The 26,711-nt window shown below is 37.4% G+C and overlaps 1 protein-coding gene across 4 annotated transcripts in view; it reads left to right on the top strand.

The window, feature by feature from the left end:
• DCAF6 (DDB1 and CUL4 associated factor 6) overlaps nucleotides 1-26,711 on the top strand; it is a 90,584-nt gene that overhangs the window by 8,756 nt on the left and 55,117 nt on the right. For all 4 annotated transcript variants that reach the window (XM_055801760.1, XM_055801761.1, XM_055801762.1 and 1 more), the window contains exons 2-6: nucleotides 7,549-7,610; nucleotides 14,027-14,119; nucleotides 19,274-19,459; nucleotides 24,550-24,663; nucleotides 25,824-25,959. In XM_055801760.1, coding sequence (XP_055657735.1) covers nucleotides 7,549-7,610; nucleotides 14,027-14,119; nucleotides 19,274-19,459; nucleotides 24,550-24,663; nucleotides 25,824-25,959 — 591 coding nt within the window. The remainder of the gene's footprint in view (nucleotides 1-7,548; nucleotides 7,611-14,026; nucleotides 14,120-19,273; nucleotides 19,460-24,549; nucleotides 24,664-25,823; nucleotides 25,960-26,711) is intronic.

Genomic DNA, 26,711 nt, shown 5'->3' with positions numbered 1-26,711 from the left:
TTCCACCCTGTCCAAATTTTCAGTTTCACTGAGACAACCCCGTGGGAAAGGCAGGCTCTGCTTTTTTTGCTGGAAGGCATGTCTCTTTAGATACGCTGGTAGCCTTCTGTATAATCTCTTGTTAATCCGTTTTAAAACGTGTATTGAGTTAGCTTACGCAATTTTAAATAGTAGGCTTTTATTTACCCCAGAATCGTTGTCCAAAATGCGCTGGGGGATGTTCGTGTGACTGGTCCTGCTGGCTGATTTGAAGATGCAGTAACCTCTGACAGACACCTAAAGGTGATGGAAGGGCTGGCAGCAGTACTGGGCATGCACATCTTCGGCAGTGAGAGGACATGCTTGCTAGGAATGTGCTTCTCTTCAGAGCAGATTGAAGTAACTCCTTCTTTCCTCCTGCTAGTGGTTTTCCATGCTCCGCTGTTTGTTTTGTCTGAGTGCTTGGGGTTGGTAGATAACGGTTCTGCTGCTAACAGTCTTAACTTCTGCACTGGGGTAGACTCGTACCCCTGTTTTGGCTTCTTAGACAACGTCTGTTCTTGCTGAAAAGCACAACTCCTCACTGACCTGGGGTGTTAACACAGATAAATAGTGCTGGAGAAAATAAAGCGAGAGTACCTGATGTGATGCGTATTTCCCAAAGTGTTGTAAGGATTGTCTGGGTTACTATGTTAATACCATTTTAACAAGAAAATATTCAACAGACATTACTGTTCCATATACTATTTCAGATGAAGACTTTTCAAAGTCAGAGAAAAGCATTTCCAAAGACTTGTTGAAACCTACAGTAATGCTATGCACTCCAGCTTGCAACACTGTGTTATATTTCTTTTTGCCTTCAGTTAATGGAAGGCTCCTTCTAATCCTTTGATTAGAAGAAAACAGGGCTCAAGTGTATTTTTCTTTATCTGATGACTATTCAGTTTTGTATTAGTATCTGGTTTAGAATTTCAAGTTGTTTACTTGGGAGTCATATTTTAGTGCTGATGGAGAAAACAGAAAATGCTTTTGCATTTGGTTAATCATAACTTAAGTGTGATTAACTGGATGTATTTCAGGTAGTTTTGTGTTGAGAAGAATAAAGTGGTACATGGTATCTTTTTTGCTTTTGGTTATCTTTTACGTAGATATAGCTTCTCTTTGTTTCATCATGTGAATATTTGTCCTCTGCTCTGTATTAATCAGAAATATTCGTGATGCAGTATAAAAATTTCAAGTGCCTTTTATCTCAGTGAGTAATTTGTATATGATCGTTGGACTGCTTTAATGTCCAAATGAATGAATATCAAAATTGCTGAAAACTGGCGTTTTTCTCCTGTCACAAAACCACGCTTGTTTTATCTTCTGCTCAGCTGCAATCTGTGGCAAGAACAATACAGAAGGCGCTGCTGTGGGGAGTGTATGTGGGGACAAGAGAGCTGTCAGAATACGGTGTACTTGTGAATTAAATCCACTTAGTGCTAGTCAGTATAGCACGCTCACTCCGAAGCTAGGATTTGGAATATACAGATAAAAAGCCTTCTCTAAGACAGGTAGTTTTACTTGATACCACATTTTTGCTACTGAGAACACCTTAAACTGTTAGTAATACAATGTAATTTTATGTATTAAGTATCTTTCAAGCATAAAATATGCTCGATATCAAAGAAATTAAATACATTGCTTTAAGGCTGAAATGCTTGCAGCTTGCCAGTGCTGGAGCCCAATGGAAGCTTGTGCTTGGGAGTGGATACTTTTAGTATCTGAGCTGTTTGAAAGTTTATTGCAGACATTGCTACTAATGCAAACAAATCTTAGCTGTGCTGTTACCTACAGTAACTAAGTCTAAGTAACTTAACTTAGGTTTAGTAGAAGCAAAACTGAACAGAAGTCTTTTCTAGGATGCTTATTAATTACCCCAAGATATACAGTCTTGCTGAACTTTTTTTTTTTTTTTTTTTTTTACTTTAGCAGATCTCTTTTGTGTTTCTTTTGAGGTCAAATTTTTGTACCAACATAATCACTGGGAGATATCACAGGCTTGCTGGATTGTGATTCAGGGCTTAGCGTCCTATCTGCTGTATTTCTGTCTGAGTGTTTATATGTGAAAGTTTTGTGTTTCTGAATACATGAAGCTTACTCTGAAGCATATCTTAGGATTTGAGTGCAAGCTTGGTTAACACCCAAGTTGTTTGATGATGGGTGTTTAGTAGCAAAGCTGTTACGTATTAAAGTAGCAAGTAAGTCTCTCCACAGAAATGAAAATACTTTTGTTTTTTCTGTATAGCATTCAGGCCTTTGGGGATGTATCATTAAGAGCAGAGAAGAATTCGGGTTATCTGTTTTAAACTTAAACCATCACAAAGTAGTTGTTAAAGTAACTTGAAAGGTAATCTTTTAAACATTGGCAGAACCAAGAGTTACCGTTTTTGGCATTTGCAGGGCCTTGATCAAAGGACTGGAGGTGACACCGATGGATTTGGCTTCTGGCAGTGCTGCTGATTCATTCTTCCCTTTGATAAATTGCTTCGGTTTCCTGTCTCACAGTTTCACTGTCTATAAAATGGGACCATTGTCTATGTAACTAACAAGTGTTTTTCAAGATTTTAATTAAGCTCCGAGAATTTTAACATACCTCAATGTGTATAGTCCTGTTTATGGAATATGGAGAGTTCACGTTGGTGGAAAAGCAGCTTGTTGAGTTGTGGATTGGAGAGTTTGATGTCAACAGAGCAAAAAAAAATAACCTATATACAAATGAACCGGACTTGCCGTCTTTTCATGGAGTGGCCCCAGAAAGATATAAACGCTCCCCTGGAAAATCAAGAGTAGTTTTTAAAATGCGCTTAGAGTGCAAGATAACATGTGCTTTGCATTGGGAACAGATGCTGGCTCCATTTCAGTTTTAAACTAGGGCATTCCAAATGTCACAGCAAGCTAGTGCTGAGGGACTTGGCCTTGGAAAGAGCCAGCTTGACATAAATGAGTGTTCATTTGACAAACAGGATCTGTTACTCGTTTTCTGAATAAGGGTTGTCTTTTAATGTCTCATACCATGGTGGTGCTGCTTTGGATCAAAGATGAGTTATAGTTCTGTGGAGCGCAAATGTACTTTAAAGGTAGACCTTCATCATTAAATGATCTGTACTTTTTCAATGGGAAATTCTGGAATACAGTTTGAAATCTAGGAAGGTTTTACATGCTTGAAGCATTAAACTTCGCTGCTGTCATCAGTTCTGAAGTAGCATTGACTAAGTCACTTACAAAAGAAAGGCACGTGTACCTCTGCCAAAACAGCCGTGTAGAAAGCACCTGACCAGCAATTCCTGACTTGAGGATTGTGACCTAAATGGTGGTGTAACTGCTGTGAGTGTGGAATACGAGGGACATCGTGGTATTTTGGTATTGCTCCCTCAAGTGAGATCAGAGCTGTCTATATGTGCCTGAACACCGAAGTTGGGTAATTCTCTAGAGGGGAGTGATAAAGCATCGTTTGGTTTGATGTTGTGCATAGTGGAACATTTTTAAGAAATAAATTGCAAGGAAGCAGCTGCAGTTTCTCGTTTCCCCGCTTTTCCGTATTTAAATTCATATTATGAATGTATCAAAGTGGTGCTTCTTCCATACATAGAATGTGGCCTTGAAAATGATCCTCTAGTCTCTAGCTTAGTGTAAAATAAAATAAAAACATTGATTAGTGTACTGAGGGTGACACTGCACCTTGAGGCTTCAGTTAGTGCCCAAGGTCTAGTGAGAAGGGGTGGAGGGAGCATCAGCTCGATGGCTTTCCAAATGTTGGCTATGTAAACACTTCACAGGGAGCTCGTCATTGCCGTTTGAAATTTTAACAGTGCTTTTTTGCTTTGTTTTATTCTTGTTGATAGTTTCACCTTAGCAGTTTCAAAGCAAACCTCATATGGATGTTCCCCTGTCCAGTGAGATGATCTTGGTGATGAGAGCTTGATTGCTTGATCCCTCTCTGAAACAGGTCTTATTTGAATATAAGAAATGATCTATTGAAGCATCCTCACAGAACTAAATTATTCCATTTCTGGTGGCACATCGCTAAGGGGAAAAAGAAAGTTTCTGGCTCTTACGGAGCCTGTATGCAGTATTGGGGGTGGGGGGAACCCAAAACTTGACAGAGGTCTTGATGCCGATTTAATAAGAAATAGTACTCCATGGGGTTTTGTCAGAGGCCTGGGTCTCCTCCATCCCCTTAGCTGAAGGGGGGAGCCAGGAGGACCGAAGGTGGGAGGAACAGGGAGCCATTAGATTAAGTGAATGAGAGTGAAGGATAGTGAAGATTTTTGTCACCTTGGAGAGCAGAGTCCTCGATGTGGGGAATTTGACCTTACAAAGTCTAGTAATTAGAGTTGTGGTGCTTTTTTATCAAACCAATGAACTGTGGAAGTCATTGCTGAAGTACAAGCAATGCAGATTCACTGACTTTACTCAGCTTTTAATAACAGCAGATGTGGAGACTGTGCTGTCTTCAGATCCGTTTGCTCAAGTAGTTCTGGTTTTCATTTTAGAAAAAAATCTGCATTCAGGATCTGGTGGTTCTAGTTTTGAATGACAAAATAAACTAGAAACAATCCATTCAGTTTTCCTCTTGCGTTTAGTACTTTGTCAAACAGGAAGGTTTTTGGAGGCAAAACGTTTTAACTTTTCTCCCTTGCTCCCTTTTCCCTTTAGGGAATAAGGAAATGACAAAGTGTTGTAGTTTTGCTTGTATTGGTTCCTCCCTCAAATCAATATTTAGATAAATAGTCATCACGTGATAAAAAACGAATCACATCTATAAAAAGTGCATATGCTAGCATGTGCAATCCTCACATTTTTATTTTTAGATGTTTTAAATGGGGGGAGTATAAATATACAAGGTGCCATATATCTCTGTCTCAAGTGAAATATTTACTGAAACTTATATAGCTACTGTGTTTTTATTAAGGCCAAAAAATCCTAATCTAACAACAAGAAGTCGGATCATACCTAATTTTGTCAACGGACTTTAGGGAAATAAAAATGGCAATTGAAGATGGGATTAGAACACATTTACTGTTTCTTGCTTGCCGATTTAAGTGATTTGGATTAAAACCACACCATACGGGAAGGAGAAAAATCTGTTGCTCTGCTTGTTTTTAAAAATGACTTACAGTAATCTCCTTCAGCGTTTCTGCACAGAGAGTTCTCGACAAGCGCCTACATGTTGGTCTGCAGACATCACCTCACTTCCAGATGTGTTATATGCACGTAGTGCCATGCCTGAGAGTCATCCACTGCTATCAGACTTCTCTGTTCTGCAAGTGGAAATGTGATAGGACTGGCAAACACAAGATTTTTGTGTTGGCCTGCACAGTACACGTCTCTTAGCGAAGTTATCCTCTTGGGGGTTGCATATTATTATGCTGTATTTTGCATTACAGTAGCGCCCTAGACACAAACTGTTATGTTTCTATTATGCAAAGTGAGATATAAATATACAGTAGGTGATATTTCCCACCACAGTATTCACGCTTACTTATGAGCAAGGGTTGTAGAAATCAAATTAACCTGAAAATAGGCATCTTCATTGAAAAGACACGTATTGTTCAGTGAATTGAAAAAAATAATAGGACAACAGAAAAATACAATAAACCAACCATTAAGGACCCAAGTTTAAAGTCTGTTCCTCTAGGGCAATAAAAGGATGAGTGATGAAGAAAGAATAGGGAGATGTATTCCCAATTCAAGAACATGTAAGTTGTTGTTAGTCGTGCGTGGTGCATAAAGTTATTTGAATCACTTTCTAATGATGGCTATTCCTGGTTAACGGGGTTTGTAGCACTTCTGAGACGTCACAATTTCAATGTCTATAAAATGGGGCATAACAGACTATGCTTTTTATATTTTTAAAGCTAACTTAGGTGTGCTTTAAAAGCAGTCACTTTATAACTGTTGCACCCTACAGTGCCTACTCTTAGGAAAAAAAAAAAATTGCCAAAGTACGATCTTCATCCAATGTGACACTTGAACTGTGTTACGAACTATTTTGAATTCTGGAGGTTCCATCAAAAACTATGTACCAAAACACACCTTTTCCTGGAGGAAAAAGGAGAAAGTTGTGTGACCTTTGAGGCAGAGGTGTACTGGTGGGAGCTGGTGCTGCTGGAAGGGTTTCCTGGTCTTTGAGGGAGGATGGCAGGGACGTTCAGTGGCCTCGTGTCAGCCAGATGGTCTGTGACTGTGAGGGACCAGGTGTGGATACCGGAGGTTCTTTTTTTAGTGCTACAGAGGATATGGGACAATTAAAAGGCATTAAGAGGAAAGGAGTGGAAGAGAGGAGACGTTGCTTTTCGAAATTTGTGCTGCAGTGCCAGAGGCAACACTGAAATGGGTCTGCCTCCAGCTGAACCAAAACAAGTTCAGAAATGTAGGTTTTTCAGATGTGGAGAGGGTTCTGTTGCGGTTTTTCTTTCCCTGACTTTGTAGTTTCCTCAAAGGAAGGCAGGAAGGTTAATTTTGAGTGAATTCGATAGGTTTCATGTTTGAAAACAGGGCAGCCTAACATAGACCTACAGTCTGGTGCTCTTACCTGGAGTTTTGTGCTGAGAGTTTGTACACAGGACAAAAAAGAAAATGGTCCTTGAGTTTCAGTTCTTCTAGGATTTAAGTAGGAAGATGAGGTTTATCGTTATTTGTATTTTCTGACAGTGCTTTCTGGGAATTATTAGCTTCATTATAACCTGTTTTCATAAAATGGGGGCACTCTAAATTAAATGAAAGTTGGAGCTATTTGTTTAAACTTCTAGTTCAGGAAGAGACCACACTGTTTTCAATGTATTTTTATTTTTCCCTCATCATAGCACAGTAGTGTTTCCAAGTGCAGTGGTAAATCAGCTTTTATATGGGTAATAAGGACATAAAGTTTCCAGGCCCTTACCTTACTCAGTGTGTGTTTTCATGTCGTCTTTCCAGAAATTTCCTCCGTGTTTTATCCCTTAAGTCTATATCAGATGGAATGGTAATGGACTACAATGTTCCTCTTCAAAATGCAACTTTAATAATAAAATTGAAATTGGGATTTTCCTAGTTTAAGAGGAGATGTAGGGTTGTAGGTGATGCTTGGAAGATCAACTTCCAGTTCTTTGCTGAAATTATAAGACCATGTTTTACTTGCTCCTTGAGACCAAACACATTCTTCTTTATATTTCTATACAAAAGGTATATGAAAAGTCATGAACTATGTTATACTTGCTGTCTTTCAGCTAAGTTAACCAAATAACCACAGGGTTATTTTCTGTCTTATAGTTACTAGTTTTAGAGGAAGCGCTGGCCTGTGAACCTGTGAAATGTTCATTTTGCCATTTCTGCATCCTTATTAAAGGTGGTGGAAGAGGTAGCAAATGTGATGCTTGTCTTACCTTTTGTAAAATAGAAACCATATGAATTGTTTCAAGATTTACATTTATATTCTGGTTCTTTATTGTTTAGGGTTTTATCGGTTAACGCTTGTTAGCAGGGTCTTAACTACTTCTTCAGTGTTATTCCTTCAAAAGAGTATGTAATTAGTATTTTTCTTCACAGGGAGAAGAGAATTTATCCAAAGATTAAAACTTGAAGCAACCTTGAATGTGCATGATGGATGTGTAAGTCACTTGTTGCTTTTTTGTTTGTTAAAAAAAACGTTAAATTTCAGTTTTGTTGCCACGGTAATAGTTCCTTAACTTAGAAATGCAAATACCATGTATTAAAGCTGAGCTGGAAAACTCTGCTTGTTGAGGCCTACATCTGAATTCTCTAGGTATTTGTTTCTTCTTAAACATCTGACACTTTACCTTGGAAGCAAACCAAAATCCCACTCCTATACCTAAATACTGTGTCCCACTGCTGAATTAATTAGTCTCCTATGCCAGGAAAACACAAACTTATTATCAGTTAGAACTCTTCTTAAACCTTTAAATGAAATCTTTAGTAGTTTTATGCTATGTTGATACATTTTGTTGACTTAAAGCTTTATTAGTGTTTTGAGTGATTTATTCTCCAAGTCTAAAAAGCAAATGATCGAGTGCTAATGCTTATTTAAAGAGACAATAAAACCAAAAATAAGCCTCCCCTGAAAGGTAATACCATAACTTGAAATATTGCTTATTTAAATACTTAATTTTTTAAAGTTGTGCAAGTATTCTAAGTCATATTCTTTTACGTAAAAAATTTTACTTAAACTGGGTACAGGGCAAAGAGATTGCCATATTACCCTTGATGAATAGAACTGAAATTCATGATTGTTAAAGAACTATCCTTGTTGTACAACGTATCTGAAAAGTGGAAGGATACTAGTAGTGCTATAAAAAGTGAAAATGCAAGTGTAAATTTGATACTTTAATGTGTTTATTTCAAAAGCTCTTCAAATATGAAGTTTTTGGATATTTTTTACTTAAGTTGCTTGCAGTTGCAGCTTTAAATTAAGGAGTGTTATAGTTATTAACTAACACAGCAGTAGTTTTAAAGAATAAGTGTTAACAAAACCTAGATTTTTGGCTTGAGATCAGAAAAATGATTTTGACTTGCATATATTTTTGAGAGACTAGAAACGCTGGGAAAGGCAAGGATTAGAATTGCTTTATATAAGAAGTCAGCTACTTTTTTGTACTGACTACCATTGTGAGTTTCATGTTCTGGTACAGATGGTATTGGCTTAAAAAAAATGCATTAATTTCTCAGTTTTTTTCAAGAAACGTTATCAGAATGACAATGTACCAAACCATTCTGTGATTTGGTGTGTAGAAAGTTACCAATTTTTGTATTCAGGATTGTAGCAGTGAATTTTACTTTATAATTTCATTTCCAGTAGTTTTTCATTTCCTCAAATATGCTTAAGATGAAACTTTCAGGTTTCTTTCCATGAAGTCGGTTGGGTTCTTAAATTATTTTTTTCTCTGTTTTCTTGTAAAAATAGTAAATTTTGCCTAGAAAACAAGGGACAGGAAAATAGTCCTTCTTTGCTACTTGTTAAAAATGGAGTGACTGATCTCCCTTTTAGTTAACTACCTCTGCAGCATGTAACAGAAATTGCAAATTTGGTATTGGCTCGTTTTGTGGCTTGGATCTATCTGGTGGATACGTATTTAAAAAATCATTTTGAATTTATTGTTTTAGGCCACATGTTAAAGCATACTTTAAAAGCTAACCTGATTGTTTTAGTGCGTGGAAAATGTTTTAATTGCAAACTTACAGCATTATATGCAGGTGTTTAAAATATTGCTACAATTTGAAAAAGGTCTTTAGAAATTAAATTTGCTCAGTATTATCCATCTTTAAAGAATGGGATATTAGGAGTTCTTACCTCATTTACTGTGTGGGTTTTTGCAGGGATTAATCTTTTACAGCTAACGACCATTTGGTATAATTTCTTACTACTTGCTTTCAAAAAAATCTGTGAAATAAAAGTAAATGATATTCCAATGCCCTTACTGATTAATATCCTTATACCATCAGTCAGAAATGATCATATTAGTCTTTAATTTTCCCCATAATTGCTGAATCAGCATGCATTTGAAATGTGAGGAATGAATGCCATAGTTGTCTTATTAAGGGTGTTTCTGGATTTGGTTTTTTTGGGGGTGATTGGGGTTTGTTGGAGGGTGGGGGTTGGTTTGGGTTTTTTTTGTTTTGTTTTGTTTTTTTATTAAGAACGTTTGCATTCTTCTGTGGAATAAGTTGTGACTTGTATTTTCTATATAAAGCATGCTGTGTAATTGGACACGGTGGACAACTTACTTAAGGCAAGATTATTTTTTTTTTTTTCTAATTGAGGATAAAAGTTAAGTCCAACTTCCTACTTACCATTTGATCTATGTTACACACAAGAGAGATCCTGTGGGAAATATGACTGTATGTATAATCATGCTCAGGTGCAACATCTTTGAAGGGAATAGTTCTATGAATTACTTCAAGTACACATAGTTTTGTAGCAGTCGTATTACCACAGTGCCTTTTTGTTTGAGGTACGAGTATTTATCATCTCAGAGTTTAGATGCCGTTGTCTTTGAGATAGTGCGCTTTTCCACTTCGTTTGAAGACGCAGTTTCTAGCAGTAGTGTGTGAAGTGATTGAATTAGTGAATCACGGGTGTCTGCTTGTAGCCTTATCATCCTTCCAGGGTGTCGTCTGCCTCTTCCAACGAGATTCACATTGTCCAGTCCAGTGAGGTCATACGTATGCCAGAAGTTGCCATTTTCCATGTTAACTCAAGGGACCTTGAGACGATGAGATGTGTAGTGTTAGGTGGGATGCTTTCTGTGTGAAGGAGGAGAAATGCCGAAAGAGAATCGGACTGGACCAGCAGCGATGCAGTGCGAGGAAAGTAGAGGAGAAAGGAACTCTAAACCATATTGAATTGGAGTCTTCCAGTTCTGGTCCTGTGAAAGCTGTGGAAGGTAGAACTGCAGGATGCACAGGACGATGGAGCCTTTGACATGGGCAAATACTACGTTTTAAAATAAAGAGGATTACCTGGAGGAATAATTTCTCATTTCTGTGTATAGGCATTCAGTTCAGTAACACACAAGTGTCCTGGGTGGCGTACATCTCCTTCAGGGTGGCACTATAAAGAACAAGTAATTTTTAGATGTAGGCCTCAAAAGCTGTGCTTAAATTAGTATAGGAAATTTGTCTGCATATTGTTAGGGTGTGCAGTTTTTACCTTTTCCTCCACAGATGAAAAGTAGTGCCTTTTCACCCCATTCCTTGCTTGGGAGATCTTACTGATGATTTTGATATCTACAGTACTTTTTATTTCCTTTCTTCTATTTCTTGTATTCTGTTAATCTATCCTAGTTCAGAAAAGAGTTAATTCTACTGTTACATTACATAGAAGGAAGGAGTTTTCTTTTTCAGGTTTTTAAGGATTGGCTGAGCTCCTTCCTGCGTTGCCTTTGAGGAAAACACAGAGATAATAAATTTATTTTTTACTATTTGACTAATGAATCAAAAGTGCCTGCTGCTTCCTTTCAAGGCTAGTTGAGTGGCAAATAAAATTAGATACAGTTGTTAATGTGAAATACTCCATGGAAAAAAGGGAATTATGCACCTTTTGGCTCTTCTCATCTCGTTAGTAACTGTCATTTGTGTTTGTTATACCCTTTCTTTTGGCTCTAACACCTTTTTCCAAGAATTTTAAGCCCTTAATGTAGTAACTGTTATGTTCTGCTTTTAGTTGGGTGTTGAACAGCCGTGAAGGTAACAGGTACATAGTTTTTCTACATGGTTTTGAAATACGACCAATTTTCTAGGCACTCCTCATTTTACAGTGCATTTTAATAGTAGGGTTGCTACCGTGGAATGAGACATGCTTGATTACAGCAGATTAAAAAAAGTTCTCATCGGTTTTTAGTGATCCGTATGCATATTTATTGGGGTTATTTGCTGTTGGTCAATAGGTTGTACTGAACACTGAGAAATGTATTGACTGATCCCTTACTGGAAAGTTGATGTTCTCTGGGAGAAAAAAAAAAAAAAATCAAGCTTACTCCAGTGAAAGACTTTGTCATTTTTTGGAGGTATTTTTTGCCAGTGATGTTGGGATGGTGAGCTGGTACCGAATAAAGAGCCTGTTTAGTTATAGACCCCTAGCACACATTTGGTTATGTCATCGCACTTCAGGAATTTTTCTGAACCAACTTCTGCCTGGATAGGGTGTATTGAAGTCGCTCAACCCTGAGACAAATCAGTGCAATGAAATTGGAATTTAGAAGGAGAATGATTGATGTCTTGTGTAGGTTTGTGTCGCTGCCATTTAGGTAATCATGTCTCCCCTTTGCATCTTCAGTGCTTTCTCTGCTTTCCTGTTCTTCAGATTTTGCTTTTAGACACATACTCCTACCCCCCTCAATTTGTTTCATTTTTGTGCTAGCGCGTCCTTCTCACGGCATGTTTTTTAATTTTTTGGCAGCTTCCCTGGTTTTTCAGCATTTTGTTCTTGGTTCTATTCTTGTATCCTTGTATTAGCATTTCGGTTTCTTTAGGGCAATGCTAGTATTTTTCTGCCTGAAAGTAACTGTAGATGAAGACGACTATTCTGGGGTTGTGTGTTTGCCCTAGCTGTAGCACTGTGCTATGTTTGACAGTATTTTGGGAGTACAGTTGTTGTCAGGGCAGGTTACTTCAATGATAGATGGATCTGGGGGCTAGCTGGGGGCTAGCTGAATTCGTGGTTCTTGGTGATTGACAGTCAGGGTTATAAAATCATCAGAGTAGCCATGCAAGGTCATACCGATGCTCAGTCAAGCCTGATAACTTGGCCCGAAGAGCGGCCAGTAACGATTTTTGAGGAAAGCTGAGGCAGGGCAGGCAGGCAGTACTTGAAGGGTGTGCTGGAGGACGCATCGCATTTTGATGGGCAGGTGGGGGTGAAAGTTGCATCTTTGTTTCTGATCGTTTTTCATTCTTCTTTTATGAATATTTATATTCTTCCACTTCTGGTGTTTAGGACATTCTGTGACAATGAATTCCAGTTTTACTAAAATGCCGTGTGTGTCATGTGATGGTTTCATTGGAGGCCTTCCATTTCCAGTACTGTAAAGAGCCACAAAAATTTATTTTTTTTCCTTGTCATTCATGATTTCGTAAGCTTCTGTCATATCCCCTCCCGAGAGTAGTACAAATTAATTGCTTCTAGCGAGAAAGTGTTAGATACCTGTGAACATCCTAGTAATTCTTTTTGGTAACTTCTCTTTTCAAATGGGCAGTAATGGAAATGGAAAATATGGGAGTGGGATATGAACCCAAACTGTGTAGTGTGGAAGACACGGATTTGCCATGCATGGATGTATACACTGACAGAATGACATTTGCTTTTGCGAGCACTTCCTAACGATTCCTGATATTATTTGACTGCTGCTGAGCACTGAACTAACTGCCATAGCCATGTCTGTTGTAACATGAAGATCTCTCTCTTTTGAGCGGCAAGAGTGCATTTAAAACTCTGTAATGGGTATGTCAAGTTGTTGCCTATATGATCCATCTGAAACAGCTAATTCCGATTTTGCAACGTTGCCTAATTAAGGACCCCAACTGAGCTTGTGACTGAAATAGTAACTAAAATGGGCATATTTATTTTAAACAAAAAGATGTCTGTCTTTTGGGCTCAGAATGAAATATTTGAATAAAATTTTTAAAAAATACAATTGAGAACCAAGTGGTTTTTTTACGAATTATATTGTCCACTCTGATACACCACACTAAGGCAGTTATTCTGCCAACAGAATATAGCCAACAGAAGATGTTGATGGCTGCAGTTTGACACGTAAAGCTATTTTAGAGGCTACTTGGAATAGCAGTGGTCACGCATGCAGACTTCGGTGCTTGTGCATGAGCTGCTGCTTGAAGACAGGTTACTGTAAGGATCCTTTCTGAGCTTCCTGGATTTTGAGTGCTTTTACAGCTTTATTTCATTGACACATTATGAAACACAGTCTTGTGAAAAGGAGAATTGATAAGGAAATATATTGTAAAGTTCTCCCGCTATGATTCTGTACCTCACTGTAGGATGATTCTTTCCCAGCATGCTCACACCTCTCAAAAGGGATCTGGGATGGATTCTGCGGTGCTTTTCGTGTGATCCCTGAGAAGGTGTGGTCACTGAAAAGTATACAGAGAGTAGATGCTCAGAATTTGGATATGGTGAAGATACAATAACGAGAGCATTGTGATACCCTCTCGTTCAAATTTGGAGAACTCTGTGGAGTAGATTTGGTACATTAAAACACCTGAATATGTAAAATTGCGGCTACTGAGGCCTTTGTGGGAAAGCTTAATTTACCTGATGGACTCTTCAGGAGCAGAGGGAGTAATTGAGATGCCATAGATGAAGCAGGTGATTCCCTTATCAATTTGTTTTAAAACCACAATTTTTCTTTTTGTGCTAGCTGCTTAGAAATTACATAATTTCAATTGAATTTGTTAACTCCTATTTCTGTAGTGTTGGATGAGTATCGATGTTTTAATATTCTGAAAATTGAATTAATCTAAGTCTAGACTAACTAATTTTTGTTAATTCATGCAGGTGAATACCATTTGCTGGAATGATACAGGAGAATATATTTTATCTGGTTCGGATGACACCAATCTGGTAATTAGTAATCCCTACAGCAGAAAGGTGGGTTTTTTTCTGGATACTCAATAATATTCAAATAGGATTTAAGTTATTATTTTTCATATGTTATTATCTGACAAAGATAATATCAGGTACTTTATAGTGTGTATAAATGGGAATAAACTTCACAGTGCTTTAAAACCTTTAGCATTCTAATCCCTTGCGACGTAGGTATTATCCCATTTTACGGTAGGTGGTCTGGCACAAAAGGAACATGGTCTCACAACAGATTAGTGTCAGTATTAGCAATAGCATTCAGTAATTCTTGTGAAATCTTAATAGTCAGATAAATTGTTTTCGGCTTCGTTTTAGTTTTAAAATACTGTATTAACTTCTGCTGTATGTAACAGACTGAGTTGTCTTTCTGTGTAATATTGTTGAAGTGTCAATCTTGATTAAAATACTTTATTACCATTTGAAATTACATTGCCTTGTGTGTGCATGTGTGTGGACGGAGAAGGATTTGTACTGAAGTAGGGGAAGCAGGCTTGTGAAGGGGGAAGTGCTGTGAAGGTCTCTGCTTCTTCCACTTCTGCCCTCACATGGGTTACGAGGCAGTCGAATGGCTTCCAGTAATGTCAGCTAGCATCCATCACGCAGCAGCAGTGTTCCACGCTTTGCTCGTTAAGGAGCTGCTGATAGTTTGATAGATCTGGGGATCCTGTGCAGCAGTGTTCAAGCGAAGTCCTCGCTCCTTTGCTTTCTCAGAGGTTGAGTACTTGAGGTGCTGAAAAGTGAAATGTGCTGGGGAAACAAAAATGTGTGGGTGGTCTTGGTGGAGGAGAGTTTGAATAGAAGGTTATGGAGGCAGCAATATTTTGCCTTCCTGAAGAGCTGCGGTGGGAAAATAATAGTGATCTGGAGTGTTGCCTGTGATTTATCGGTAAGATACCTTCCCTTGCTTCCCCAAATGAGCCATAGCTTGCAAACTTCATCTCCCGTTCAGCTGTTGGTGTGTCAGTCTTACAGAAGTTCAGAGCAGTGTCACTAGACCAGGGTTTCTTCTGGACTGGGAGTTCAGCTGAAGAGGAGGAGGGTATCTAGGACAGCTATGAAATGGGTGAAGGCTATATTCCCAAGTGGGTGTTGTTGGAGGGACTTGCAAAGTAAAAATTTTTCGTGCAAGTAAAGGGTGTTTAATATTATTTACTGTGCAGAGTTTATTTTAATATATCACTATAGCATAGTTGCTATATCATTATCTTTAATATATAATTATATTAAAATATTGGAACATTTTAATAAACGCAGCAATTTAAACTTTATGCTTTTATGGGATGGTTTGGCGTTGTTTCCCCATTGTGTACTACTGCTGTACTTAAAAATAAGAAAACAAAACATCTCCTATATTTCTCATTTGGCTTAAGTCAGCTGAGTTATTATTTTACAGCAGATCAGATAGATTTATCCCCACCCCCCACCCCCTGCCCATTCAAATGTAATTATAAACCAGCAGGTACTAGCAAGAAGACTTAATAATCAGTGTTGTTCCTGAAGCATACTAGAGAGGTGATTTTTAATGCCTCTGACAGTTGTGTTAGCTTATTTTCTCTGGCTTGAGTAACAAAATCAATACAGGAAAAGGGAGCAAATTGGTATTAGTACCAGAACTCTACTGTAATTCTGTCATCTTGGCAGATATCCTTATCACCATATTTTCTGTTATGAGCTGGCTACAGTAACAAAAATAGACTTCGGCCATCAATGTAGTCTTCTGTGTTAGTAAAGTATCTGATTTAGTAAGGAAGCATTTAATCTTGTTTAATTCTTATTTACATGAGTTTTATGTAAGTCACTCCAGTTTGTGTTATCTATGGCCAGATGCAAATACTAATTGTTACTGTGAAATGTGTCTCAGAAGGAGACATTTTTCTAAACGTTTCTAAGTTTAAATAGGTTATATGCTTATAGTGTTTGTGCATCTGGGGAGAAATGTGTTACTTTATTTGTATAGTAATTGCAAGTCTACATCAAAAGGATGAGCACTTTATTATAGTTTTGGAGTGGCTGAGAAGAATTCGTCTTGTGGAGCTTTTCTTCTGCATTTTACTTGTTTTAGGCATCACGAGTACGAGGGGTGGGGAGGGGGGAAGAGTTTGGCTGGAGCTCAGGCTCTACCTGCTGCAAGTATGGATTAAAAAGACAGGAATTCCTGTATTCCCATCAGGTTGAGCACTCAGTTTTCAAAACTTTTAAATGGAGCCCAAGACTTCTCTTAGCTAATACCTGTGTGAAGACAGGATTCTTAGGAATTAATTACACTTGCGGTTTTTGAATCTTCAGCCTGGTTTGCCTTCTGGGAGAGAAAGGGTTCAGCTTGCAGGAGAAGGTGCTGGGGGAGGATTTGGGGGGTGCTTAGCGGGGCTGAAGATACGCAGCTTTTCTAGAATCATGTTTGCTACTTTTCACTGCAGGGTGGGGTTCCATTAGGTTTGCTTTCCTTTTACTTCTAAAGGGGGTTTGACCTCTTCAAAGGAAGTACTGTTGAAAAGGCTGGATTGTAAATGATTCTGTGGCATCTTGAGTGGGAACCCTAAATTAAATACATCTTGAAAAACTTAGTAACCCACTGATATTTGAGTTGCATTTGTTTCAGCAGGCTTCTTTTCAAAAAGTAAGCCAGAGTGGAAATAAAACCACTTTTTAAAACTGGTTTTAGTTTTTAATGTGACTTAAAAAATGCTTTTTTTTTCATTATGGTAACTTTTTATCGTAAACAGAACTTAAACATTTCAGATTTAAAGAAGGCAACAGAGTAGCTGCCAGAAATTCTGCTTCCTTGGAGGAAAATACTTATTGTTAGGGATGGAGCTTGTATGCAAGCTTCTGGGATCGCTACATAAATTAGTAATCCCATCCCAAGGATTTAATCTGTGCTTTTAAGAGATACATTTTGATTTCTTGAATTTGTTGCCTCTTCAATTGATTTTCTGTGTAAGATATTACTTAAGAAATTACAAAAGTTATGAGGATGTCAGAATTACTACAGCTAGTCAACTACTTTAAAGAACATCTGAAATCCTTTGCTTCCCCCTCCCCCTTTTCCTCAGTGATTAAGTATTTGTAGCCTGTTATATGTCGGTAGTAAAATACTCCAATGGAGTGAGGTGGTAGTATTGTTTCACTCTGTGTAGCGGCAATAGGCTTTTGAGGATTGGTTGTGTGTGTTGTATTTGCTCATGTTTTTTGCTGCCTAGGTACCAGCAACTTTGTATGCCTCTTTCTCCTCCCTCCAAGGCAGCCTAACAACCAGAGTAGAAAAGGATGTACAAGTCAAGGCTGTACAAGGATGTGCAAGTCAAGAAGGGCATGGAAAGTCTTCTGCATATAATAAATGCTGTGATACTTTAATACTTCTTATTGCAACATTGTGCAACATAGGAAATTGAGGGGCATGTGAGAGGAGGTTAGATCCACATGTGAGAAAACTCTACTGAAAATGCGTAACTGTTTTTTTTTTTTGAATGCTGTTTCAGTTTACAGTGGAGACAAGAAGAAGGGAAGGAAAGAAAAATCTAAAAAGAAGGTTTTTTTCCAAGTTTGAGCGCCATCATCTCCATGTCTAAACTGAGATCAGCAGATGGGAAAAACTGCAGCAGAAAATTAGAATAAATTAGCTATTGTCTGCATGAAAAGCAAGGGCATTAGATTGGGCTTGTGCGAAAAAGGGGGGAAAGTAAGAAGTATCTACAATTCGGTGAGAGAAGGACATTGTACACCAGAGCAAAGAAAAAAACCCCCTCCGCTTGCTTATATTCAGCCGTAGAGGAAGTGATGGAGAGCTGGCAAGATGGTAGAGAAGCCCCTAGTAGTTTAAATTTATTTAGTTTGGTTTTAATGACTAAGATAAAAAAGGATTTCTTGTCAGGACAAAAATATTTCTTTCACAGTAGCAGTAATGTAAAATCAGAAGTGGGACGGGCAGGTGATGTCTTTAACTTTAATCTGAACTAGGGTACCTTATGGACTTCTTGGTCTGAGTTGCTTTTTTGATAGAGTTCCTAATTTCTTTTGAATGTCTGGATTTGGAATGCTTTCAGTAAATTGCAGAGATCTGAACCAATCTAAATGAAGAAGCGTATTTATTGAAATAAAATTAATGGGTTACATCTCCTGATTTTGATTATTTTTCTTAATACTAAGCCTTGCGTATCTTTCAGAATATGCAGATACACTTAATCTTTTTTTGTGTGAATTGTTTAAAAGGTGTGAAATAGCACTTGTGAAATATTAGGCATGAGCTGTTGCTCGGAGAGAAACTTCATTTGCATAGTATTTTCTTTGATTAAGTTGATGGAGTGGAAATTTGGAAGTAATTTTAATACTGTAAACAGCTTGGTGAGTATCTTTTTCCTATTAGTGGTGAAAATGGAGTTTGGTTTAAGTGCTGCAGATGGGAGAAAGAAGGTAAGAATAGAATGTTCACTAGTGCACAGGGAAGTGTATGGAGGGTTTTTTTTTTTTGGTTTTGGTAGACTAATAAGTATGTTAGAAAATATAAAGAGTTGTCACAAAGTGTTTAAAACCAACTGGTGGTAAAGTAAACTATATGCTTCTCTGCTGTACTGTAGATGAATGACATTCATTGAGACTTAAGTCTTAGCTTATTGCCCTGTAATCATGTTCTGAAATCTTTATTTTTGACTGGTTTCAAAACATCCTTTCTTATAAGCTTCAGTTGTCCTTTATAAAGTGAGTTTATTTTAAGAATAGCATGAATTTTTAAAGTCTATAAAGTTGACTTGGATCGCAATGCCTTATTCTTCTTGACCCGCAATACCCCAGATCTTCTAAATCCCTCCTCGCTGACATGCTGGCTGGCTGCGCTATCACCCTGGGCTAATGTTTTACTTGGAGAAACTTGATGTTTTATATCACTAGCATTTTAAAAACAAAAGGTTGCAGTTGCATTTCAGTCCTTTCATTTTGTAGAGTACTTTGTGCAAGTGCGTAAGTGAATGTCTCTTGTGGAACTGCTTTGTTCTTAAAAGAAATTCGGTGTAAAGACAGCTTCTCTGTTCTGGTGTATTAAACTGTAGGTTACTGGCAGCCTGTACATAACTGATGTTTTATAGTGCCGGAGTCTGTTATTTCCTATTCTTCATTGCCTTTGAAATTATTAAACTGATACAGCCTTCCTTTTTCTCTTTTCCTTAGGTTTTAACAACCATTCGCTCAGGACACAGGGCCAATATTTTTAGTGCAAAATTCTTACCCTGCACCAACGACAAACAGATTGTATCTTGTTCTGGAGATGGAGTCATTTTTTACACTAATGTTGAACAAGATGCGGAGACCAACAGACAATGCCAGTATACATGCCACTATGGAACTACCTATGAGGTATCTCACAAAAGTCTGATAATTTTTAAGATGGATAGAATACGTATTTTCTTGTATTGTTGCCCAAGATTTTAACCAGACTGCCGAAAGCTTTATTTCAGTGAGAGCTGCAGAACCTTCCTTCTATTTTTGGTTTTGGTTTTTTTGTTGTTTTGTTTTTTTGCTTATTTGGTTTGCTTTGGTGCGTGGTTTTTTTTTGTTTGGGTTTTTTTTTTTTTTTTACATTCTTAGAGTAGGCTTTAAAAGAAAAATAAGTTGTCTAAATTAAATGGAAGACTTTCCAAAAGGTAGTGTTATTAAGACCACTTTCTTTGCAAATGTAGCTGCTAAATACAGCTTCACTGAAAGAATCCTCTGCAGAGCAAAACTGATTTAAATTGTGCTGTGAATTTCTTTCTAAAGTAGTTTGGGGAGTGGGGGACAGTGGCTATGATTTGCATTTTAACTTCTCTTCTCCCCTTCCCCAACTTTTCAGCAGTTTAATGCCTTTTTCACAGTTTAAATCCTTCTAAGAAATGTTTGTTTCAGCATGTGTGAATAAACCTATTGATAGTTTTAGGTAATTTCTCTATTTGATTTCATAGTTAATTCTTCATGTGTAGATTCAGCACCAGTGTTTTCAATCCTTGCTTGGAAGTTTTGTTCCTATAAATAGGCAAGTGAAGAAAAAAAATGTTACTTAAGTTAGGAAGATAATCAGATTTATTGACCTATTTATTTAATTGTCAGCAAAATCTGCTTTTAAAACTTACTGTGCTTAAAATAGAAAAAATACTGCTATTTCCTTCATAGGTTATAAATGTTCCAGTGCTGTGGTTTTTGATTATTTTTTCTTTGTTTGGTTTTTTTAACTACCACAGTACACAGAGAGGGGGAAAAAATGCCAAACTGATCGCTGCTTGAACTATTTCACTCAGATTTCATGGCAAACTTTTAAATATCTTTCTTTGTAGGTTAAGTGAACAGAATATTTAAAAATACCTGTTAAGAAATCAGGTGTTTGTGTATGTGAAAAGGCTGTGTGAAAAAAGAAAATGGATGCAGTACTGCCAGAATTAATTTTTGATCATGTATAGATGTGTCCTTACATTTGTAATTACATGTTTTCCATTAAAGGTTTTGTCAAAAATGCTTCTTGTCTGCAGGGTAACTGTGTAGGTCAGTTGAGAGAACCTTGTGGTGTTCACTCCATTTCTGGGGTTTGTGGTTTTGGTTTTCTTCTGTTTTTGTTTGGTTAGATATGGTTTTGCCTGGGGTTTAATATAAGACTGTCTTTTCAGTTTTGCAAAATGCGCTTCTGGATCCCAGGCTTGCATCATCTGCTTTTATTTTGGAGATTTGTTTTGCCCGAGAAACTGCTGTTGCCTTTGAATAGCATCAGTCCTTATGGCCCAGGGTCAGAAGCTTAAACTGCCTCAGTTCCCACTGAAGTTTACTATAGATAGTAGTCTGTGTGCTACTCTGTGGATTCTGCGCGTTGGTTGGATGTTCTCTGTATCTCAGATAAAACCTGGCTTTTCACCAGAACCTCTAGAGACCGAGATGCTATTTCTTAAAAACAAAATGCCCTGCTTGAGGATGTGGGTGGTCAGGTCCTTGCACTGTGACTTCGTGGGGAAATAAGAGCCCCCCCCTTGGTGGTGGGCTGCAGGCTTGGGGGCAGCCACTTAGGGGCTCAACGGGTACCTCTGTCCCCTGGGTAGCTAGCTGTGAGTACTGTATAAAGCAGCTTTGAGCTTGAGACTAGGAGAATGGTTATGGATACGGTGCCGAGGAGCGGTGAAGGCAGTAGTAGAAGTATCATTGGAGCAGTGGGTTTGGGTGTGTGAGGTTTGGGTTTATGGGCGAGGCTGCTCAGAGTGCTGCTCATGAAAGAGTCGATGGCCGCGTGGAAGTCGCTGCGGTGGTCTGAAGTGTTGATGTGCCTGAGCTTGTGTTGACCAATGCTTTGGTTGATCCCATAAAGTGACTGACACCAGGTGGTGCTGCAAACCAGTGGTCAGGCTGGGAAAATTCAGTGAAAGCAGTTGCCAGTTGTGCTTGTTGGGTCAGGGGTTGTAATGGAGGCTAGAACATAACACTTCCAACCTGTAGTATGAGATGTGGGTTGTCTGGTTGTCTCTTCGCAAGGTGTTGTTTGTCATCAGTAATGATGGTATGCATGTTGCAAGTTACTAAACCAGATGATAAATATAAACTTCATAGGTACAACAAATTGAACTTGTCAGACTGTAAGAGTTTGAAAAATATTTTAGAAGAGATACGAAGAGCCTAACAGTTTGGCAAATCATGGTGCAAGTTTTATTGTTGTCCATACAGAACAACTAAACTGAGCAGTAAGTAGTTGTAGAATATAGTAGAATTCTTCAAAATCATTCGTTGAAGAAAGTACGGATGGTTGCTGTATTGCACAGTCAAACCGGTGGCATTTGGTATGGTGTTTATTCCGCAAGTAATGTGAACAAGAGGACATTATTGTTTTGAGTGACAGCAGTGTGATACTGTTTTGGTCCTTTGTACTGCTTTTCAACACAGGTAACGGAAGGAATCTCAACCCCCTTGTATAACTGACTATTTTAACAACCGTGTCTCTTTTTGAGGTTACTTTTCTTCACCTGTTTTGCACTGAGGTTTAACATATCTCAGTTTGACCTCTCCTCAAAAGGATAAGTTTATTATACTTTTGGGAGGTACTTTTATAAAGGCTATAAATTCTGTTACTGTGTCTCAAACCTGATATTTGAACATGAAACGTATGCATTACCTTGTGGCATAGCAGATCTTTTTTTGAGCCTTGGCATATGAAAGTATAATAAATAGCAGGGTTTTTTAAGTAAATGGCTGAGATACAGCTTTACTTTATGACATAACAAACTTGGTCACTGAGAGGTTTCTGGAGTGGGAAAATAATTTCAAAATAGCATGACGTTACTGCCCAGCTGTATGTAACCACGTCATTGTATTAAATATAGAACTTTGACTCATTGGATTCTCTAAATAACAAAAGCTTGTATCATCTGCCCCTGAGGTACCAATTCTAAATTTGAATGTGGTTTGAATTTGTACTGCACTTTAAACTTGGAGTTTATGGCAGTCCAAGACGTTAGAAAAACATCAATTGAAAGAGAGTAATGTGGAAATTTGTGTAGATTGTTATGAACTGTGAGATAACTGGACAACTGTTTTTCATTCTGGGGAAGAATAGAGTAAGTAGAGAGAGGGAGAGATGTTCTTGAAATGTTTCTGGACAATTTATTTTTTATACATTTATTTTTACTCAGCCAAATGCTTTTCTTTATTGCCCTTTATGTTAATTGCATTTCAGAAGAAGAATGTAATTTTATGGAGAACTCTTACCTTCATATTTTCAATACAGTAACATGACCATATAGCTATCTATATATTTTTAAAGTTAAATAGAAAATGAATTTTTTTTGTTAGTAAAAAAAGGATGAAAATTATATATATAATGTGTAGTTGTTGAACTTAAATTTAGTAATAATGACATAATTATTTGAGTCAGCACTTCTGAGTTTCTATTTTAGTGCTTATAAAGTACTTAGTATGTTTTTAAACACTGCACAAAAATTGTGTGTGCAAGTGGAGGTATGTACTGCAATATTACATGCATATTGTCAAACAGTATTAGTGTGAATAAAAATAAAATACAACTACTAGAAATAAGGGCTCGCTGTGTTATACCATGTTCAGCAACATTCTTGGTACGAAGTAAATGTTCTCAATAAAAGTTCTGCATCGAAATACAGCAAAAACGCTGGAAGGATTTCGTGGATTGAAGAACAATTGCTGGCTTTTATAACTACACCAATGAGATTAATTTGAGTGAATTTGTAGTCAAAAACACTCTTTTCACTATGTTATGCTAACGTATTGAGGAATAATGGTCGAAGCTCAGAAGTTTATTGTTCCATTGTTGTTAAAACCTTGGGTTTGTTATGCCTGCTAAACTTTTTGTTTGTCAGCAGTAAGATTTGGCATGGCAGACCTTGTCTTAGTTAATTTATATATGTATTTTTTATATATATATAAAACATTACAAGACAAAATGCTGAATCCTGCAGCGATTACCGGTGTAATCCCACTTCAGAGAGATTTGCTGATATCCGTATTTATTAAGAGTTGAAGGGGAGAATAAATTATTGCATTAAAAATGTGAAGAATCACTCATTTACTCTGTGTTGAATTAGTGTATTGCACAATTACTGATCTTTGCAGCTTTCTAAATTTCTATGAAGTTACTGATAGTAGCAGTAGTGTAAGAGAAAAAAATACTGCTAGTTTCTACAACATGCTCTGTTTTGTATTTAAAGGATAGCATGTAAAAACATGACTTTTCATGTACATTCATTGACCTGTGGAATTCAGCTTTAATATTATCGTTCCTTGCCTTTTTATTTTGTTTTAAGGAGGCCTTCTTGAGTGAAGCTATACATGTGACTCCATCTGAGTCTTCTCTAGTTTGAGTAGGGCTGAGGTCAGGAAAACGGTGCAATACAGTGCTCTCTTAAAAAGTTAAATAAATAAATAAATATATATATATAAAATGCAGGGGGGGGGAGGTTAGTAACACCTTTTAATGTATAGCTGCTTCAGCGGACAATTATGAATGTAAAGGAATGGCCCCATGGGACTGAAAGCCGTCTAGTATTTTCATGTCATTCAGACTTCTGAGGGTTTTTTGTTTGTTACTGTCTTTGATTACTTGATAGAGAACAAACTGAGCTTCTGCTGAATTATTGCAGCGAATTGATTGCTCATCTGAAAACTGATTGCAGTAGATGTACGTTGCTAATTAAAAGATAATAGAAATAACTAAGTTTTGACTTACAAATATTTGATCTTATGTGACATTCCACAGTTGCTTTAAATTCATTAGTTCAGACCTTTTCTTGAAAACAAAGACACATCAGCAGTTTTTCAGTTTTCCTCTTTATTTCAACAGAAAGCTTGACTTGCCGTAATTGCTTCAGTCTTTACTGCTGCTCAAAATACTGATGCTTTTATTTTCATATTAATGGTATGGTATTTCTGGAAGTATTAATTTTTTTTTTTTTTTTTTTTTTGAGCAGATTATGACAGTACCAAATGATCCCTATACTTTCCTCTCTTGTGGTGAAGATGGCACTGTAAGATGGTTTGATACTCGAATCAAAACAAGTTGCACAAAGGAAGATTGTAAAGATGTAAGAGTGAAATCTTTTAATAAAGATGACCTAAATGTAGAGCTGTACATCATACAAACATAGGATATGAATTCTGGTAAGGCTTTTAGAAATAATAGATTTCAGGGTCCTTGGTGGAGATGACAACATATTTCCCAAGAAACAAAAAAAGTTTGGGGAGTCTCTTGATTTTTATTTATTTATTTATAGTATCTCCTGTGGCATTTTTTTAGTTTATGAACTTCAGTGTGAGGCTTCAGATATAGTAGAAAAGATTCTATGTTGAAATTGAGTCTCTTGGTCTGATGTACGTCAGTTACTATAGAGTACAGAGTTCGAAGTAAAAAAAGAGTCTTGAAAATCATCTGCAGCCTTGAGTTCTTGAGCATCCTTTGTCCTTCTGTAAGAAAAGATTTGGTAATGAATTATACTAGATCAAATTAGTCACTGGTGTTACTCCCTAGAAGGTAAGGTATTGGTGGTATCTACTGTGTTTACATTTCAGAAACAGTTTTAATATTGGAGAAAAACTGACAGCAACGTATGTATTACTACTTTAGATTAATTTTATTCTGCTATGCACTTCCTTACCCCTTCTAGGGGTTCCTCTCCCCTCCCCTCCCCTCCCCTCCCGACACAACTCTACAAGTCCCCCCTCCACACCCCATACAGCTCCTCTATACACTCCCCCTATACGTGCACACCTATAGGTTCCCTCCCCGGGCCCCTACAGACCTGCCCCTTTATCCAATTATCTGCCAATGGATGAAATCTATTCTGATCCTTTAAATCAATTTAAACTGTTTCTGTGTATGTGGTACTCTTATGGAAACATAGATTACTGTTGAATTTTAAGAAAATCCAAGGTGCAAGCTAGTTTATAGATCTGTAGTTGTTATGTTTATCTATCCTTAAATGTTTCTGTTGTTTGTTTCTGTGGTTTGTTTTGGTTTGTTTGCTTTCTTTTTTAGTTGATCTCCTGCTGTATTTCTTCCTCTGATAGTTTTCCTTCTCTGCAGTGGCTTTTCTCTTTCACATATTTACAACCTACCTTCACAGGGGCAAACCTAGTTTTCTCAAAACCTCCCCGACTAATAGGCTTGTGTCCTGAAGTAAAAAATAGAATTATGTTTCAAACTTTCAGAGCTATTATTTAAATGCTGTATTTTTGTTTGTTCCAGGATATTTTAATAAACTGTCGGCGTGCTGCCACTTCTGTCGCTATCTGTCCACCAATCCCCTACTATCTTGCAGTGGGTTGTTCTGATAGCTCAGTGAGAATATATGATCGGCGAATGCTCGGTACAAGAGCAACAGGTAGGAACCATACCTTACAGTAAGCTTTTCTAACCATTTGCAGATCCTGTTTCAGATTCTTTTTTTCCAAAATGGGTGGTGAATGACTGAAGTGTAGTATCGAATGTAGCGTAGCTTTCTTCACTGAGGACTATGCTTTGTAAATAACAGAATCGTTTCACTTTAATACTTGCTAATACAGAAATCTTCAGGTAAGTAAACTTAATCTCTTCATCCATCTTAGGATATGTGATACACTGAATGCAGAAAAAGACATTTTGTCATGTCTCTTCTTTTGTCTTGAAATATGTGATTCCGAGATTCCAGAAAGCTAATGATAGCAGCCTGCAGTGGTCCACCTGAATTTTACTGTAGTTCTTTTCTTCTTGTACTCTGCCAAGCTGGAATGCATTGCTTCTTATGGGAAGAGATCTTATGAACTCTACAATATCATGCAGTATGCTTACCTTTGCAGTAGTTGTTGTTATAGCTACCGTATTTTTACTGAGAAGCTACAAATCCTTCAGGTGAAAGCTAACATGCTTCCAATGCTTACCTAAGGATTTTATAACAAAAAATTCAGGTGACATGCAAAAGTGTTATGTAGTTTTAACATAGCTCTTTCTTACAGTGTATGATCACTGTTTGTTTGGACACGTATGAATTAATATACATAGCTGTGCATACACATTCATACAAGTAATCAGTGTCACAGAATCTGTCATTTCTTGCAGCATTTTCCTGTTGATGATTGTGATGGAGGAGCAAGGAAA

The sequence above is a fragment of the Falco peregrinus genome, chromosome 4, assembly GCF_023634155.1.
Source record: "Falco peregrinus isolate bFalPer1 chromosome 4, bFalPer1.pri, whole genome shotgun sequence".
Lineage (NCBI taxonomy): Eukaryota > Metazoa > Chordata > Aves > Falconiformes > Falconidae > Falco > Falco peregrinus.
The sequence above is the reverse complement of the archived record's forward strand: the minus strand, read 5'-3'. Positions and strand labels throughout refer to the sequence as shown.